The sequence below is a fragment of the Pelophylax lessonae genome (genome assembly GCF_965119305.1).
Source record: "Pelophylax lessonae genome assembly, chromosome: 6".
Taxonomy (NCBI): domain Eukaryota; kingdom Metazoa; phylum Chordata; class Amphibia; order Anura; family Ranidae; genus Pelophylax; species Pelophylax lessonae.
In genome coordinates, this window is record NC_138773.1 from 241,128,259 (window position 1) to 241,146,440 (window position 18,182).

General features: G+C 44.7%; 1 protein-coding gene across 1 annotated transcript in view; it reads right to left on the minus strand.

The window, feature by feature from the left end:
• OSBPL6 (oxysterol binding protein like 6) overlaps positions 1-18,182 on the minus strand; it is a gene marked incomplete at its 3' end in the record, with an annotated part of 388,621 nt that overhangs the window by 171,035 nt on the left and 199,404 nt on the right. The window contains exon 3 of the mRNA XM_082261776.1: positions 5,684-5,919. Within this exon, the coding sequence (XP_082117902.1) occupies positions 5,684-5,785 (102 nt within the window). The 5' untranslated portion in view covers positions 5,786-5,919. The remainder of the gene's footprint in view (positions 1-5,683; positions 5,920-18,182) is intronic.

Sequence of the window (18,182 nt, forward strand, 5' to 3'; positions counted from 1 at the left end):
TGCACTGAATTATTCTATGTTCATCAAACAGAGTTGAGGCGGCTAAGAGAGTTTGACAGACTGAGAAAGCTAGGTGAGTCCAGGGGACTGAGAGAATTCATAAGTTTTATGGGGAGTGAGAGAGCCCAAAGTTTTTTTTTTTATCTTTTGATTTGCTTTTTTCTTATTTAAAAAAAGGTGTTTGCTTGGCTTGTGTTTTGAAGGAAAATTGCAAAAAATTGCTATTCACTCATGCCTGAATCTGATGCAGTTAAAGTTTATATTTCTTTATAAATTACATTTTTCTAAAATTTACTTATTGTACATAACTGATGAAGAAGACATCAGTTCATTGTATCATAGGCAATAGCTACCACAAAAACCTAAAATAAAAATACCATTCGGCTTGTGAAATGGATAGCGGATATAATGGCCCAATCAGAGTTTATAAATTGCCTGGTAGGCCATGGCATTCAGAATGCAATCTACTGATTGAATTACTGAGCTCAAAATGGTCTCTTTATAGCAATTCATTTTTTAGCATCCTATTTCCATCAGCTACTAATGTTAAGACTGCACACCCCCTAAATAGAAGAAAGCGCTTTACGAGGACAGCATTTAGCAGTGTTTACCACAGCTAGCACTGAAGCTACTGTTCAGGCCATACATGTCAGCTTTAATTTCTCATTGAGCAATTTACTTTTACATTCTCCCCCTTCCATCCCACTCCCTGTCAATGAGGCTCTGACCAAATGATTTGAGCAGGGATTTTTTTGGGTCGAGAAGTATAATCGTTTACCAAGCTGCAAATATTCCTGCGCCTACATAGTGTTGAAGCCACTCTTACTATTAAACCTTACGGTTTTGTTTTTAACTCTTTATTATAGACCCATCACATACATGCTAGAGTTTAAATAAAGTGCAGCAAATAAAAGTGTAGCTGTGTGTGCAGATTTAAATCCAACAAATCAGATATGTGAATAATGTCCACATCTAGATAAATCAAACAGGATTGGTTACCAATATTTCAGTTTGCCCCTCTGGAATGAAGAATCCCAGGTTATGGGAACCTTACTTTGCCCTGATCCTCTTCTTCTTGGGTCCCCCGTGGCACTCCTGGCCCCTCCTTTCTCCAAGTGCCCCAAAGCAAGCTGCTTGCTCTTAAGCCCTGCTCTGTGTGTCCATAAGACACATAGAACGGGACTTGGCCCCACCCCCTGCTCCCTCCTTATTGGCTGTGAGCTGTAAATGACAGCAGCAGGAGCCAATGGCTTCCACTGCTGTCTCTTAGAGAATCAGGTGGCAGAGATCCAGGAGAGCAGCCGCTGTCATGTACATTGCTGGATTGCAATTGGGCTTAAGTAATTTTTAAGGGGGCTGTGAAGGGAGCTGCATAATGAAGATTTTTTACCTTCATACATAGAATGCATGAAGGTAAAAAACCTTCAGCTTTTAGAACCACTTTAAGGCTCCAAACAGTAAATCTTTTCTGAGGCCCTGGAGAACAAAATGATAATTCATTTTTTTTATGTGCATCAATTTAGTGCAACAGCTTATAAAATGCAAACTTTCAGTAAACAATATAGTAACCTTCATTTAAGTGCAAAAAAAAATGCAATATACTACACAATTATAAATACATATAAATAATAAGAAAATATAAAAGATGAGGCTACAAGAGGTAAACAGATAGATATATCAAGCCTTAAAATTGTACTTGACTGTAAAATGGCTACAAGCTTTGGAACCCAAAATCTTCCAATTTAAAAGCTCTTCTATATCATCCATTTAGAGTTAACCATGAATAAAGACCCTAGAATTATCAGCCTCACTACAGCGTGCCTGATGGTATGCAACATGTAGCACAATCTGCACTTTTGTACACAGGCTCCCCAAAAGTGTACATATTCCGGTACGGATTAACATGTACGTGGGAGGCAAAAAAAAAAATGTGCAAAAAGTCCGCTCTACAGGTGTGACAATCTTCCTGGCAGTCCAATATTCATGGAGCCCAAATGGACAGATCTTTTACCTTGAGCAATCCAAAAGGGACCAATGTAGGTTTTCACCAACTTGAACGACCAATGTGTGCACTGAAGCCTTGCTGCCCTTTTCAATTCGGGAAAAACCAGGGCTAAAAACGAACATAATAAGAAGGAGCACCAGCTTAGCGCATTACTGTTTAACTTGTTAATGAATTCAAAAATTGTACGTGGGTGGCTAAAAATTCTTCGAGGTAGGAAAGCACAAGGAAATATGGGTGGTAGGTAACCTAAGTGGGGGTCCTCGTTTCCAGGGGTCAGTAGAAGCGATATGGTGGTGGGATCACTTCCATCCTGCTGATGCAGCACACCTCTACAGCTGATGTAGGACTTACATTGACAGCAAAAAAATTGTTAAAGGGTATGCTTTGATTGCGCAAAATAAGTGGCGTTTTTGACACAGCTGTAGTGTTTGAAGACAGAATTCACAGATTCCTTTACTTCCTTGAATTTTTTTTTAAAAATGAGTCACAGCAATGGCAACCTCAATGGCTCTTCTGGATAGCTGATAAAAATGATAAATTTTCAAATAAATTACAGTTGTGTTTCTAGGTTTACATAGAGTTTACTGTATATATACCCAATACAATAAGCCAAACAATACCTAGAGAAGTCTCAAAACTTCTGGAACAATATCGTTTGAAGAAGTGAGATAAAAACTCCTGTTTGGAGAGGAATTAAAAACCCCTATGAAATGAAGCACATTATCTATACTGTGAAGCATGGAGGTAGATCTCTGCTGTTCTGGGGGTGTGTGTGAGATGTCATGGCACAGTAAATTTCATCAAAATTGATGGCAAGATGAATGTGGTATATCAAAACATTTTGCAATAATCTGCCCGGAAACTGCTTGGGTCAAACTTAGAACTTCCAGTTTGACAACAATTGAAAATATAAGGCCAAGTCAATGACTGCAGTAGAAAATAATGAAGGTTCTGGAAGGGGAATCACGATCTCCTGACCTCAGCATCACTAAGCCACTTTCAAGAGATCTCAAATATGCAGTTCATGGTGGACACTTCAGTAATTTATACAGCCTGGATACTTTTTTCAAGAAGAATGGGGGCAGCTTTACCATGATAAACTAAAGGGTCGGATTCCAATCAATTACAAAATATGCAAGCTGTCATTGATCCTAAATGATACTAAGTAAGGGTACGCAAACCTTTGAACATAACCATTTTATTATTTTCCTTTGTTGGTATGTTTTGTTTAAGGGTTGTGCTTCTTAAATTACAATCATATTAAAAATTAAAAAAGCCAATCCCAATATTCACAGTGTCTCTAGTGGTGGCAAAACTCATAAATGCGCTCTTTTTGCTATTTATAACAGATCCCATCACAACCTGGCCCACCTTACTTGCCACACTTTAAGTTTGAGACTGTCTGGGGACTGCGAAGTAACCAATCCAAATTGGAAGTGTTGGACATAAATCTCAGACTCGGGAGACTGTACACAGGTCTTTACCCTTTAAATGGTGTACACAAGCACTTCCTTATCTTGGAGTTAAACTCACTCAGGACATTTCCACACTGTTTCTGGTTAACTTTATCAGCCTTTATAACTCCATTGAACAAGATTTGAAGAACTGGCGGATACTGTACATGCGCTTTCCTGGGTGGGTAGAATAGCATCTATTAAGATGACAGTTCTTCCCAGTATCATTTATTATTTTCGGTCATTGTCAATTCCAATACATTTGTGTTCTTTAAAATACTTAAATCGCTGGTTTACAAATTAATTTGGGGTGGTGGTGGTGGATGTAGGGTGGACTGGGACTTCCTCATTTTTTGAGGTACTATAGGGCTGCTCAATTGGTACAACTGTATTCAATTTCTTCTACAACATACCAACCTGACTGGATACATTTGAAGGCGCAGGCTAGTCCCGCAATACCTTTAGACCTCCTGATGTGGCTCCCGACAAGAGAACATCAGGCTATTCTGAGTCTGTCTTTATCCCACTCCCTACATCTCTGAGACACGGTGAGCAAATTATACCTGTTTAGATCTCCCTAATCCCCTGTGGCCCCTATAATTTATAACCTGCATTTTCCTCCAGGGCAGACTCATGTGGTGGGTCAACAGAGGCCTTTACAGGATAGCATACTTCATAGATCACAAAGGATTAGGCAACGGTCTTATTTTCTGGACACGCAACAGATTCCCCAGATGGAATCCTTTTGCCTGTATCAAATTATTAATTAAAAAAAAAAAAACTCCTGAGTACGGATCAGATAGAAATAACCACTAGGACCTTATTTGAAAACAAATGCTTACGCGGACTCGAGTGTTCGTGGGGGGGGATCTCAGAGCTCTATGTCCTCCTTGATAGTCAGCGGACTAAGCCCTCCTACCAAGCATTATGGGAATCAGACCTGGGCGAGACTATAGAGGAGGTATGGGTGCAGTGGTCAACCATGGTGCACAAAGGAATACTCAATACTTCATTGGTGAAAGTGAACTACAAGGTGTTTTCCAGATGGTACCTGGTCCCAGCAAGGTTTACGAGATTATACCCTGGAATTTCACACCTTTGTTTCAGAGGGTGTGGGCGAGAGGGTACTATGTTTAATGTCTGTTGGTCCTGCACGAAGGTCCAGTGCTATTGGATCAGAATATTTACCCTGGTCTAGTCAGTGACAGGACAAAACATACCTAAGAAAACTTAAAACGGCGCTGTTTGCTGACTTGTTGGATGAGATCCCTACACATCGTTTAACTCATTTTTTTTTCTTAGCAGCTAAAACTACTATAGAGCAAGCATGGAAATCTTCAGTGGTCAAAGTTGCATTAATAAAACAAACTTTCCTGGATTATGGTCAATGAAAAACTGACCAGCATTCTCAGAGACAAATAAGCCAGAATTAAAAAAGTGTGGTCCCCCTGGATAAGATACTTTCAAGCCCCATAGCTCCTGGAATTAGGTGTTGGGGGCCTGGGCCGAGGGCCACGACTCCTGCTTTTTTCTTATTTCTATTTCCTTTCATTTTATTTTTTATTTTTTTTACGCTTAGTGACATATATAATATGGATGCAAACAGAGTCCTAGAGCCTCTCATTTTTCAATATCAATAAAGGAGCTAGGTAAAAAGCCTTGAGGCGCTAGGTCAACCTTGGTGATAAGTGCTCCTATCTCTGGTTATGCTACTGCGTTACCGTGGGATCAACTGTTGCAGTGATGTTTTTCAAAGTAATCTTCCTGATCTGTTTATGTTACAGAGTAATTATACTTATCTTACATATGCCCTGGGCAAGCAGTAGCCTAATTTGGTTTGATTAATAATTTACAAATGTTTTTTTTTTATTGTATTTACAATGATCTGACACCTGGTTACCCTTCAGGGTGTATGGATTTTTCTATATCTGTATGATGCTGTGTGTAGCCTAGGAAGTTTGTTACATTTTTTGAATAAATATTTATTGCAAACATATGTTTTTTTTTTGTTTTTTTTTAAAGCTGTTTTGTCTGATTACTTTTCTTTAAAAAAAAAAAAGCTTCAAAAAACAAAAGCCTTTTTGGTCATACTTCTCATGTGGGTCACAGGAGTGCGACTTACTTTTCCTTACTTTTTTTCTGTGACGTAAATACTTCAAATAATTGCACTTTTAAAGATTAGCAAATGAACTGAGCCAGAAAAGGATTATTTCATACTTCTTACCTGTCTACTGTCCCTCTGAGATGAGGAAGAAGACGAGGCACTTTTGTGCGTTGGAGTTGATATTTTGTGAGCCGGCGATATGCCTCTCTCTTCAGAACTCATCTTCACACTAAGATCCTGACTGTACTAAGGTGTCAGCAAGATCATATCAAATGCTTCTCTGGATCATGCAGGATACCAACTAGCAAGTATAAGAAAACTGTTCATAGTGTTAATCCATCCTCAAAGTCGGATACCTGAAAAACAGTATTAGGAACATTTCAGATCTTGTGAAATTGAAATCTTTTTAGACAGTTATGCCAATTGTACTATAGAATATTAACAAGATTGTATAAGAATTGGTATGACTATTCGCAAATTGAGATGAAAAGGTTTTAAACTGGCAAATGAGCAGTCTATTTAATGATGTAATAATACTTACAGACACCTATAAAAACTGTGGCCTATGGCATTGGCAAGCTTTATTTGCACAATTTATCCCACCAACATTTATAACTGCAACGGTCTTCAAAGAATACTGCAGTGCTACACAACTGTAGTGCTCAAAGCAGTTGTTCACTCACTAAAAATACTGTAGCGGCTGACTTAAAAAAAAGGACACTTACCTGTCCAAGGATCCAGCGCCATCCTCAGCCAAGCTGGTTCTTCAATGGTCTTTGGGTCCCAGAACTGGCATGTCTAATGTAGGAAGCTAGCTGTGATTCTTCCCTTGTGGTTTCACAGCTGGCTTCCTGCTGTGGTGTGTGAAAGATCCACAGCCTGCTGGGACCTGCGACATGTCCCAGAAGGCTGCAAGCAGGGAGGAGGGAGAGTCAAACTTCCAGTGACATCGCCTAGGCAATTCGACCGTGCGTGTGGGTACCTGCCAAAACAAGGTAATAATCTCTCTCTACCCCCCCCCCCCCCAAAAAAAAAAAAAAGTTCCAAAAGAAGACGAACATAACGCAGAACTTCCTCGTTAGGGTGAAGTTCTGCTTTAATGATTACTTCTCAATGTATGTCAATGAGTTGAAAAACTGAAATCCGTACACTGCATGGATGACTGATATCTTATCTCAACAGTTGTTAAAAAAGGGAGACAGGTAAAAATTTGTTTTACATAATCAATGAGGACTGATTGCATCTTGCTGTCGCAATAGGCATATCTTTGCACATTTTTGGTTGCTGTCCTTCAACCTGTTGAGGACACTGGACAATGGACATGCTGCACATGTACAATAAAACATCTTCAAATATAAACGGTGGGGGGTACTGCGCTTCTGGGTAGGTGAACAATAATGAATAATAAATAAATAAATAAATAAATGAACTATACCTGGTGTGTGTGTGACTATCACAGTATGTACAAATGGGAACTAAACCATATACATAAAATTCGTAATCATAGTGAACAAAGGTAAACAAGCAATGACCTAAAAAACACTTAATGTGTTAATCATTCTTTAGTGATAAATAAAGTGCTCAGGTGCATATATATTAAACCACATTGTCCTCTGTGCTTCACAGAAACTAAATCGCGGTCTGGGTGTAAATAAAGTCCAAAAATTGAAAAAATATATGTGCAAGTGAATAAGTATGAGTCCACAGGTGCTACTCCTTCACCAAACACCGTGCTACAAAAAGTGGGGTGCTTCTCCTTCCCCTCAGGGTGTTCAAGCCTCTCACCTTGAAGACTAAGGGTAAAAGCCTTAATAGTAATCCAGGGGGCTCCTCTCCAGTTTTATGCCGTACTCCACTAGTGTCAGATATCTGGGCTACTGCAGATGATAAGACTCCCTCTCCCTCTCCAGATTCTCCACAGTTCCAATGGCTCTCAAAACAGAATGCTCAAAATAGTGCAGTAGGTCTGGATAACGGGTTCTTTATTAAACATAACTTTAAAACTACTCACATTTGTTGAGTATACAAAGCGCAAATACAAGGGATAGCGTCGGAGTGGGATCGCAGTCCTCACTTCCGCGATGTGCGTCACTTCCGGTCCGAACGTCCCTACGCGTTACGCCACTTCCGCGTCACGTGGCTTCTTCAGGGGTCAGATTACAGAATGTGTGTGTAGCACATCCAGTCCTCCTGCCCACCCATCCCCCCTCCCCCCGACAACATTCAGCAATTGTCAAAAATCAGAAAATGAAGCCGGTAGTTGATATGTACTAACAGCAGCTGAAGGCATCAAGAAAGAACTGTCTAACTCACTGTATGTGAAGACAGAAAGTAATAATATTACTTTGGTTTCTCCTCGGTTTCATTTATCTGCAGATCAAAGGGATGAACTTTAATCTGCAGACGATGTCAAATAAAGTAGCCTTACAAATAAAAAAAATATAAAAAAAAGATAAAATGTATCTATCTAACCCTTAGTTTACCCTAATCAGCCAGAATTACCTCGTTCTTCCCCCCTCACTACAACTTTTGTGCTGTTTTTTTTTTTCTTTTTTTTTTAGTGTTTTTTTTAACCGCTTGCCGACCGCCGCAAGTAGATATACTGCGGCGGTCAGCCCCTCACAGGCAAAGTGACGTATATATATACGTCACTAGCCTGTGAGGCTCTGGGGAGCGAGCGTGCGCCGGCGGCGGCGCGCTCCCACACGGTCACGGGCCCCCCCCCCGCGCGTGTGACCGGCGGACATCGGGGGAGAGGGAGAAAGGCAGGCAGCTTGTGTAAACAAGCTGCCTGTCATTCTCCCCTGTGTAGAAACACTGATCATACGGTTCTACTATGTAGGACCGTTGATCAGTGTTCCTACAGCTCAACCACAGCCAATCACCATTAGAATCACGCCCCTAGGGACACACACAGCCCCTCCCTCTCAAATAAAGTTAACCCCTTCACTGCCAGTGTAGTATTACAATAACAGTGCATATATATAGCACTGATTACTGTAGAAATGTCACTGGTAACCCCAAAAGTGTCAAAAATGTCAGTCAAGGGTCCGATCTGTTCGCCCCAATGTCGCAGTACCGCAAAAAAAAAATTGCAGATCGCCGCCATTATGCGTTTAAAAAAACCCAAAAATTACAAAAATCTTTCCCTTTGTTAGTAAACGTGATAACTTTTGCGCAAACCAATCAAAATACCCTCTTTGCGATTTTTTTTACCAAACATAGGTAGCATAAAACAAATTGGCCAAAAATGTTAAAAAATTTTGATTTTTACTTTTTTTTTTGGGGGGGGGGGGATTTCATATAAAAAAAAATGTGAAAAATATTGCTATTTTTGCAAAATTGACGCTCTTTTTTTGTTTATAGCGCGTGATCAAAAAATCGCACAGGTGATCAAATACCACCATAAAAAAGCTCTGTTTGTGGGAAAAAAAGGACGTCAAATTCTTTTAGGTACAGTGTCGCACGACCGCGCAATTGTCCTTTAAAGTCACGCAGTGCCGAATCGCAAAATACCCCCTGGTCTTTTAGCAGCCAAATCCTCCGGGGCTTAAGTGGTTAAAAAGAGCAACATTAAAAAAAAAAAAAATCATTATTTCATTTGTAAATAACTGTGCAATGCTTTGTACCAGAATAATAAATTTACAGTCATTTTAATACCATCTGTCCATTCCAGGGGTGTGCAAACTGCAGCCCAAACACCTTTGAATGCAGCCGAACACTAAATAGTAAACATACTTTAAAAAAAAAATGGGATTTGTGACTTACCGTAAAATCCATTTCTCTGATGTTCATTGATGGACACAGCTCCTGATATTGGGTTATACTGCCCACTACAAGAGTAGGACACTAGGCAGAAAAGATTTCTTGCTTCACCCATGGGCAGTCCCAGGAGGTATACTCCCTCTCACTGCTATAGCCACTCAGTTTTGTTACAAGCAGTGTCAGGAGAATAACATATCCATAGAGGGGTGGGTGCTGTGTCTGTCAATGAACATCAAATATTTTACGGTAAGTCAAAAATCCCATTTTCTCTTTCCTTCATTGACGGACAGCTCCAGATATTCAAAACAATTGGGACGTCCCAAAGCAGTCATCTTTCAAATCATCTATCCATGCACTGACGGCGATCCTGGAGTCCGTTGTGTCCCAGGTGGAGGTAGCTTGTGGGTGACGGGCTAGCAAAAAGCGCTCCCTGCCTCATCAGATCCTGAATTTGATTCAGGCCACCACGAACGTGGGTCACCTTGCTGGGTCTGCAACCATGCGCCTGGAATCCTTTATATCTGCGACCGCGCACAAAAGGCGCTGGTGGATGCACTGATTGTATCTGTGCGTGAGACCCTGAAGATGGAGGATGCAGCTAAAGCTGCAATGGAGGCGCAGGCGTCCCTTGGCACTCATAAGTCATCCAAAGCGGCAAGTGTTTCCTTTCCCTGCCTATTTTGACAGAAATGTCGCTAAAGAGTGGGGACGACCAAAGCCTTTCCGTGGGGTCACTAAGCGCTTTACTAGGCGTTACCCCTATAAGGAGTCCCTTCTTAAGAAGTGGACTGTGCCACTGGTGGTGGACCCTCCGGTTTCTAGATTAAACAAGGCAACCATGATTCCGGTTGAAGAGTCCCTGGCCTTTAAGGATCCGGCTGACCGGAAGGCGGAGGCTGTGGCCCACACTATGTACACTCTTGCTGGTTTGTCAATGAGGCTGGTATTCACCATTGCCCTAGTGTCGCAAACTTTGACCGAGTGGGCTAAGCTCCTACAACGTGACCTGGAGGGGGAACAGCTCCCCCATGCCTTTGCCGAGCTGGCAGACCAGCTGGTCCAGGGGCTTCAGTTTATCTGTGATGCCTCGTTGGATGCCGCTCCTCTGATGGTTTGCCTCTCTGTTTTGGTAGTGGTCCTTCGGCATGTTTTTTCGCTCAAGTGCTGGTCTGCGGATCAGACTTAAAAAAAAAGCCTTGATGGATCTTCCATTTCAAGAATGTGCTCCAAAGACTCCAGGGAGACCAGGCTTCAAGAACAGATCCAGGGTGGAAGGGGGTCCTGGCAGGAGCCCCCACCAGGTAAAACCCCCCTTTGCACAATCGATCGTCCTGTTGCCGGTGGCACACCCCAACGGCCCCATCTCCAGTTAGCGCCCTGCCCCATCCCAGGAAAGTGGCAAGACCACCCAAATAGCCCCAGCGTGGGGGAGCAGGATAAGGGACTTGGCAAGGGGGGGTGCCTTTGGGAAGGAGGAGAACCCGTGGGTCCGACCATCCCAAGGAGGGGCCCACGTCCACCCCAAAACCCTTCAGGGGGAGACAGCTACTCACCATACCAGGAACCAGACGGGTAATGCTCCAGACAGAAACCCTCTCTATCGAAATGGGGGAGCTGTCAGCCAAAATGAACGCTGCAACTCGGGCTGAGACCCGGTCGTATGAGGCCTGGCGAGGCGTTTAAGAAAATAGGTCCTTACTCCTGACTAGGTAAAAAAAAAAAAAAAAACTGAATGGCTATAGCAGAGAGGGGGTATACCCCCTGGGACCGCCCATGGGTGTAGCCAGAATTTTTTTTTCCTAGCATCCTACTCCTGTAGGGAGCAGTATAACTCAATGGTTATGACTATCAGGAGCTGTGTTCTTCAATGAGAAAAAGAGAAAAATGGATTTTTGTAAAATCTTACCGTAAAATCCTTTTCTCTTAGCTCATTGACAGACGTAGTCCTCGGTGATTCAACACCCTCGGGTTATGCTGCCCTCTACAGGAGTAGGACTAGACCGGAAAGAAAACGTTCTGGCCACACCCTAGGGGCAGTCCCAGAGGGTATATCCTCTCACTTCCTGCTCTAGCAAATCAGTTATGTCACAAAGCAGTGTTTAGAGAATTTAACCCAACCCAACTCAAAAACAGAGGGGCGGGTACTACGCCTGTCAATGAGCTAAGAGAAAAGGATTTTACGGTAAGATTTTACAAAAATCCATTTTTCTCTATCGCTCATTGACAGACGTAGTCCTCGGTGATTCAACACCCTCGGGACGTCCCAAAGCAGTACCACAAATGAGGGGTGGGAAAATGGAAATCAAATCCAATCTAGAAGGCCCAACCGGTGCCAACTAGAAGTTTACAATGCTCATCCTCAGTGATGAGACTCAACAGAAATTTTTCAACAGAAAAAACCCCCCGAGGTAGACCACCGGTCTCCTCAAATTGCGGCCTGCAAAACCTTGTGGCCAAATGAGGCATCCGCCGATGCCATCACATCAATCTTATAAAATTTTGTAAAGGTATGTACCGACGACCAGGTGGCCGCCTTACATACCTGGACCACTGACGCCTGATGGCGATAGGCCCAGGAAGTACTGAGCGCTCGAGTGAAGTGCGCCCTAACAGGGAACGGAGGATTCCGACCCTTAATAGAATAAGCCTGTACCACCGTCTGACTGATCCATGTAGATATGGTCGCGGCAGACACAGGCAACCCCCTTCAAGGGCTATCCGTGATCACAAAAAGTGAGTCCGTCTTACGAAAACAAGTTCGTAGTAATCAAGTGTATCCTTCTGAACCCCATCCAAGGAGTGTAATGCAAACTCCCAAGGATGGCTAGTCTTAGGACACGGGGAAGGTAACACAATACTTTTATTCAGATGAAAAACTCTGAAAACCACTTTAGGAAGGAAGGATGGATTCGGAAGAAGAACCACCTTATCCCTATGAACCACCAGATATGGGGAACGACAAGATAATGCGGCCAGTTCTGACACCCTGCGTGCAGAAGTAATGGCCACCAAGAAGGCCACCTTCTGGGATAATGTAAGCAAGGGAATCTCCCTAATATCTTCAAAGAGAAGTTTCTGAAGAACCGACCACACTAAATTAAGATCCCAGGCGGTAAGGGTGCGCGCACTGGCGGAGCCAGATGTCGCACCCCCTGGATGAAATTCCGCACCAAGGAATGATTAGCCAAAGGTTTCTTGAAAGAAGATTGCTAACGCCGAAAACCTGACCCTTGATCGTGCTCAAGGATAGTTTCTGCTCAACCCCTTGTTGCAGACAGACCAAAATTCGGGTCACCGAATAGGTATGTGGGGGAAATCCAATAGATTCACACCATGCAATATAAGACTTCCGTGTGCTGGAAGTCGCTTTCCTTGCTTTAACTGGAGGTAGGAATAACTGAAGCTGACACTCCCTTGTCCTTCAGTACCTGGGTCTCAATGGCCAGGCCATTAAGCTAGCGACTGTAAAGCAAGATGGAAGATCGGTCCCTGAGACCGCAAATCCTCCCTGAGAGGAAGTCTCCAAGGAGCGTCCGTGACTAGCCTCACCAAGTCGGCGTACCAGGCTCAACGAGGTCAGTCCGGAATTTCCAGAATAACTGGAATTCCCTCCACCTCTATCCTGCAAAGAAGTTCCCGCAGCAACTTGAGAGGATGGAAGGCATGCCGTAGCTGATACTGCCCCCACGGGGCGATCAGCGTTTCTGCTGCGTCCGCTAGAGGATCGCGGCGCGAGCTACAAACCTCTGCACCTTCCTGTTAAGCCAAGGTGCCAACAGATCCACATCCGGGATGTCCCAATGAAGGGACAGCTAGTGAAAAACCTCTGGATGAAGAGGCCATATGCGATTGGATCCGAATCGGGCTGCTCTAGAGCTGCTCGATCCAGTAAATCAGACAAAATCTGATCGCTCTCAGTTCCAATACCCTTATTGGTAATCTGGACACTATCGGAAGAAATGACTTCCCCTGGTTGAGCATCGGAGACTTCCTGGTCCGCTCACTCAACCGGATCCGATTGTCCAGGGAATCGGAATTCTGATTCCATTAAAAAAGAATCTCCTTCAGGAGAATTCAGGTATGAGACTGGGTATACGGTACTGCCTCTAAGAAGGCCACCATCAGTCCAAGCCAATTGACGGACAGCAACATCCGAATCGTTGACTGAACCTTCTGGAGTTTCTCCGCAAGGAGAAACTCTCTTGCCCAGGATGTATCCAACCTTAGGCCCAGATAGTTCAGTCTCCTGGTGGGAACCAGGGATGATCTTTGGGAAAGCGAAAAAACGCTGATGTCCTGCGATGATGGGGATATAAAGAAAGGCCTCCTAAATGTCTATGGACGCCAGGAAATCCCCCTGATGCAGGGAGGCCACCACTGTACGGATGGACTCTATTTCTTACCAAGTCCATATTTGGACGCACCTTGCCCTCTTTCCTGGGCATTGTGAATAGGTTCGAATAGAACCCCTGAAACCGTTCAATGTTAGAAGGGAAGAATCGCACCAGTGGAAGTGATCGAAACTCGATCCTGTGTCCTCCAGAAACCGGTGAAGACATCCCCCCCCCACCCCAAAGATGAGTAGGGGCGCATCAGGCTGTATCTTCAGGCTTGGCTGAGCCGGACTTTTTGTTTAGCCGACCAGCGCCCTTTGAAACCCCTCTAAAGGGGCTTTGGAGGGTTTCGCCTTATCGCCCACCCTCGCGGAACGAACAACTCTTTATGAGCAGGAAAGGAAGGTCCTCGTTAGTTACGAGGTCCTTTTATCCTAAGTCTGTGGCAAGACAGCAGGTGGTACCGTCTATCCTATAAAGAGGAATTCCTCAAACGGATAGCACCTAGCCATGCGTTTGGAAATAACAGGGGTTCGTTTCAAAACGACCCTATTTGGGTAAAGGAAAATCCTTCACCCTTTTGGTAGGCTAACAAGTACCAAAAAGGAATCTCAGTCTCAGCTACCTCTGCCGGTGTAACCTCAAGACTAAAGGTTTCCCGGACGGACACAACTAGTGCATCCACCACTCTTGTGCTATGGCGGAGGCAGAAACGTGCTCTTCACTGCTGAGGAGATATTACCTGAGACAACAGCCCCTGAAGTATCTGATAAACAATAGGGGTAGGCGGGGGTCGCTTCTTGACCCCCGTCCCTGACAGGCCACCTCCACCCGGGATACCAAAGACTCCAAAACTGCCGATAATGCATTAAAAACAAGTGGGGTACTGGAGGGTCCTGCGGCCACCTTGAGGGGATCAGGTGGGGATACCTATGCGGCAGGGTCAATGATTATACAAGACACTTGCCAGCGACAAAAAATGACAAAGTAAAAAAATCGGATTTTTTGTAAGATCTTACCGTAAAATCCTTTTCTCTTAAGCTCATTGACAGACGTAGTCTTCTTGATTCACAAGAACTGGGTTATGCTGCCCTCTACAGGAGTAGGACTAGGCAGAAAGAAAAAACGTTCTGGCTCCACCCTAGGGGCAGTCCCAGAGGGTATATCCTCTTCCTGTCTGCTACAGAGAATCAGTTCTGTCCCAAAGCAGCAACAGAGAATTTAACCCAACCCAACTCAATGATAGAGGGGCGGGTACTACATCTGTCAATGAGCTTAAGAGAAAAGGATTTTACGGTAAGATCTTACAAAAAATCCGATTTTCTCTGTCGCTCATTGACAGACGTAGTCTTCTTGATTCACAAGAACTGGGACATCCAGTAGCAGTGCCACAAATGAGGGGTGGGATTGACCGAAATCAAAATCCAAACTAGAAGGCCCAACCGGAGCCAACCAGAAGTATCAAAGGACTCATCGAGTAAACAGATGAGACCTACCCCACAAATCCTCGAGGTAGACCAACAGTCTCCTCAAACAGTGGCCTGCAGGAACCTTGCGGCCAGAAGAGGCATCTGACGATGCCATCACATAAACCTTATACAATATTGTAAAGGTATGAACCGACGACTAAACAGTCGCCTTGAAAACCTGAACCACTGACGCCTGATGGCGGAGGGTCCAGGAAACTCTAAGCGCCCGAGTAGAATGCGCCTTAACAGGGAACGGGGGATCCCGACCCTTAGATAAAATAAGCCTATACCACCGTCTGTCTGATCCATCTAAAGATGGTCGCAGCAGAACAGGCAACCCCTTCTTAGGGCCATCCGTGATCACAAACTGTGAATCCGTCTTACAAATTGAATCCGTAGTATTCAAATATATCCTGATCGCCCGAACTACATCCAAGGAATGCCATGCAAATTCTCGAGGATGATTGGGCTAAGGACATAGGAAGGACAATACACTGTCCTCATTCAATGAAACTTTGAAACCACCTTAGGAAGGAAGGATGGATTCGGATGAAGAACAACCTTATCCCTATGAACCACCAGATCTGGGGAACAACAGGATAATGCAGCCAGTTCTGACACCCTGCGTGCAGAAGTGATAGCCACCAAGAAGACCACCTTCTGGGATAAAGTAAGCAAGGGAATCTCCCTGATATTTTCAAAGGGAGGTGTCTGAAGAACCGACAGCACCAAATTAAGATCCCAGGATGGTAACGGCGCGTGCACTGGTGGAGCCAGGTGTCGCACCCCCTGGATGAAATTCCGCACCAAGGAATGAGTAGACAAAGGCTTCTGAAAGAAGATAGCAAATGCTGAAACCAGACCCTTGATAACACTCAAGGCCAGCTTCTGCTCAACTCCCTGTTGCAGAAAAGCCAATATTCGGGCTACCGAATAAAGATGTAGATGGAACCCAAGGGATTCACACCACACAATATAAGACTTCCATGTACGATGATAATCTTTCTGGAAGTCGCTTTCCTTGTTTTAACTAGAGTAGGAATAACTGAAGCTGACAATCCCTTGTCCTTCAGCACCTGGGTCTCAATAACCAGGCCGTTTAAAACCAGCGATCGTAAAGCAGGATGGAAGATCGGTCCCTGAGACAGTAGATCCTCCCTGAGAGGAAGTCTCCACGGGACGTCCGCCACCAGTCTGACCAAGTCGGCGTAACAAGCTCGACGAGGCCAGTCCGGATTACTGGAATTCCTTCCTCCTCTATCCTGCGAAGAAGTCTTGGCAGTAACCCAAGAGGAGGGAAGGCATACATTAGCTGGTATTGCCCCCACGGGGTGACCAGTGCGTCTGCGGTCTCTGCTAGAGGCTCGCGGGAGCGAGCCACGAATCTCTGTACTTTTCTGTTGAATCGTGATGCCAACAGATCCACATCCGGGGTGCCCCAACGTAGGCACAACTGGTGGAAAACTTCTGGATGGAGGGACCATTCCCCCTGATCCGGAGTCTGACGGCTGAGATAATCTGCCTGCCAATTTTCCACCCCCGGAATGAACACCGCAGAGATAGCTGGAACAAATCGTTCCGCCCAGCGAAGAATGCAAGCCACTTCTTTGGCCGCTCGGACACTCTTGGTGCCCCCCAGGTGATTGACATAAGCCACGGCCGTGGCGTTGTCCAACTGGATCCGAACCGGGCTGCCCTGGAGCTGCTCGGTCCAGTGAATCAGACAAAGTCTGATCGCTCTCAGTTCCAATACATTTATCGGAAACCTGGATTCTTCCGGGGACCAAAGTCCCTGAACGGATAACTGACCGAGAATTCCTCCCCATCCGGATAGGCTGGCATCCGTGGTCACTATCGTCCAATATATTGGCAGAAATGACTTTCCCTGGCTGAGCATCGGAGACCGAAGCCACCAGACCAGAGACTCTCTGGTCTGTTTGCTCAATTGGATCCGATAGTCCAGAAGAATCTCTTGCTGAAGAATTCGGGTATGGGACTGGGCAAATGGGATTGCTTCGAAGGAAGCCACCATCAACCCCAGAACCCTCATGCAAGTCCGAAGGGAAGACCAGCTGTTGGATAGTAACAACTGAACTGCTGATTGAATCTTTCGGAGTTTCCCTACCGGAAGAAAAACTCTTGTCCTGACTGTGTCTAGAATTAGACCCAGATATTCGAGCCTCTGGGTGGGAACCAGAAATGACTTTTGCTGGTTCACCAGCCACCCGAATTCCTGTAAAGAAATTATAGTAATTTCTATGTTTTGTAGCAGGGTCTGAGGAGACTCTGCATGAAGCAGGAGATCGTCTAGGTAACCTAGAATCGATCTGCCTCTTTGGCGCAGTAGTGCCAACATTGGGGCCAACACCTTCGTGAAGACCCGAGGAGTCGTGGCGAAACCGAAAGGTAACGCCACAAACTGATAGTGGTTCTCTTCTACAGGAAAAGCGTAGAAACCGCTGATATCCTGCGAAAAATGGGAATGTGAAGATAGGCGTCCTTGATGTCTATGGACGCTAGGACATCCCCTGGATGCAGGAAGGCTGCTACTGTGCGAATGGATTCCATCTTGAATTTCCTTATGTCGAGAAAGGAATTGAGTGCCCTTAAGTCCAGAATTGGACGCACTTTGCCCTCTTTCCTGGGTATTGTAAATAGGTTTGAATAAAACCCTTGAAAACGTTCTGTCCAAGGAACGTGGACTACCACTCCTTGTTGTAGTAAATCCGTGACTGCTCTCCGCAGATCTTCTAAACGATCCGGGGATAGTCGGATATTGGAAGGGAAGAATCGCGCCGGTGGGAGAGATCGTAACTCGATCTTGTACCCTGACCTTATGACTTCGCAAACCCACTTGTCCGGGATTCTGGAAAGCCATGGATCCGGGAACCGGCGAAGACGTCCCCCCACCCCAATTATGGGTGGGGGCGCACCTTCAGGCTTTGGACGATTTATCTTCAGGTCTGGAGGGGGCGGGCTTTTGCTTGCCCGACCAACGTCCCCTGAAGCCTCCTGAAGGAGCTTTGGAGGACTTAATTTTTTCACCCGCGG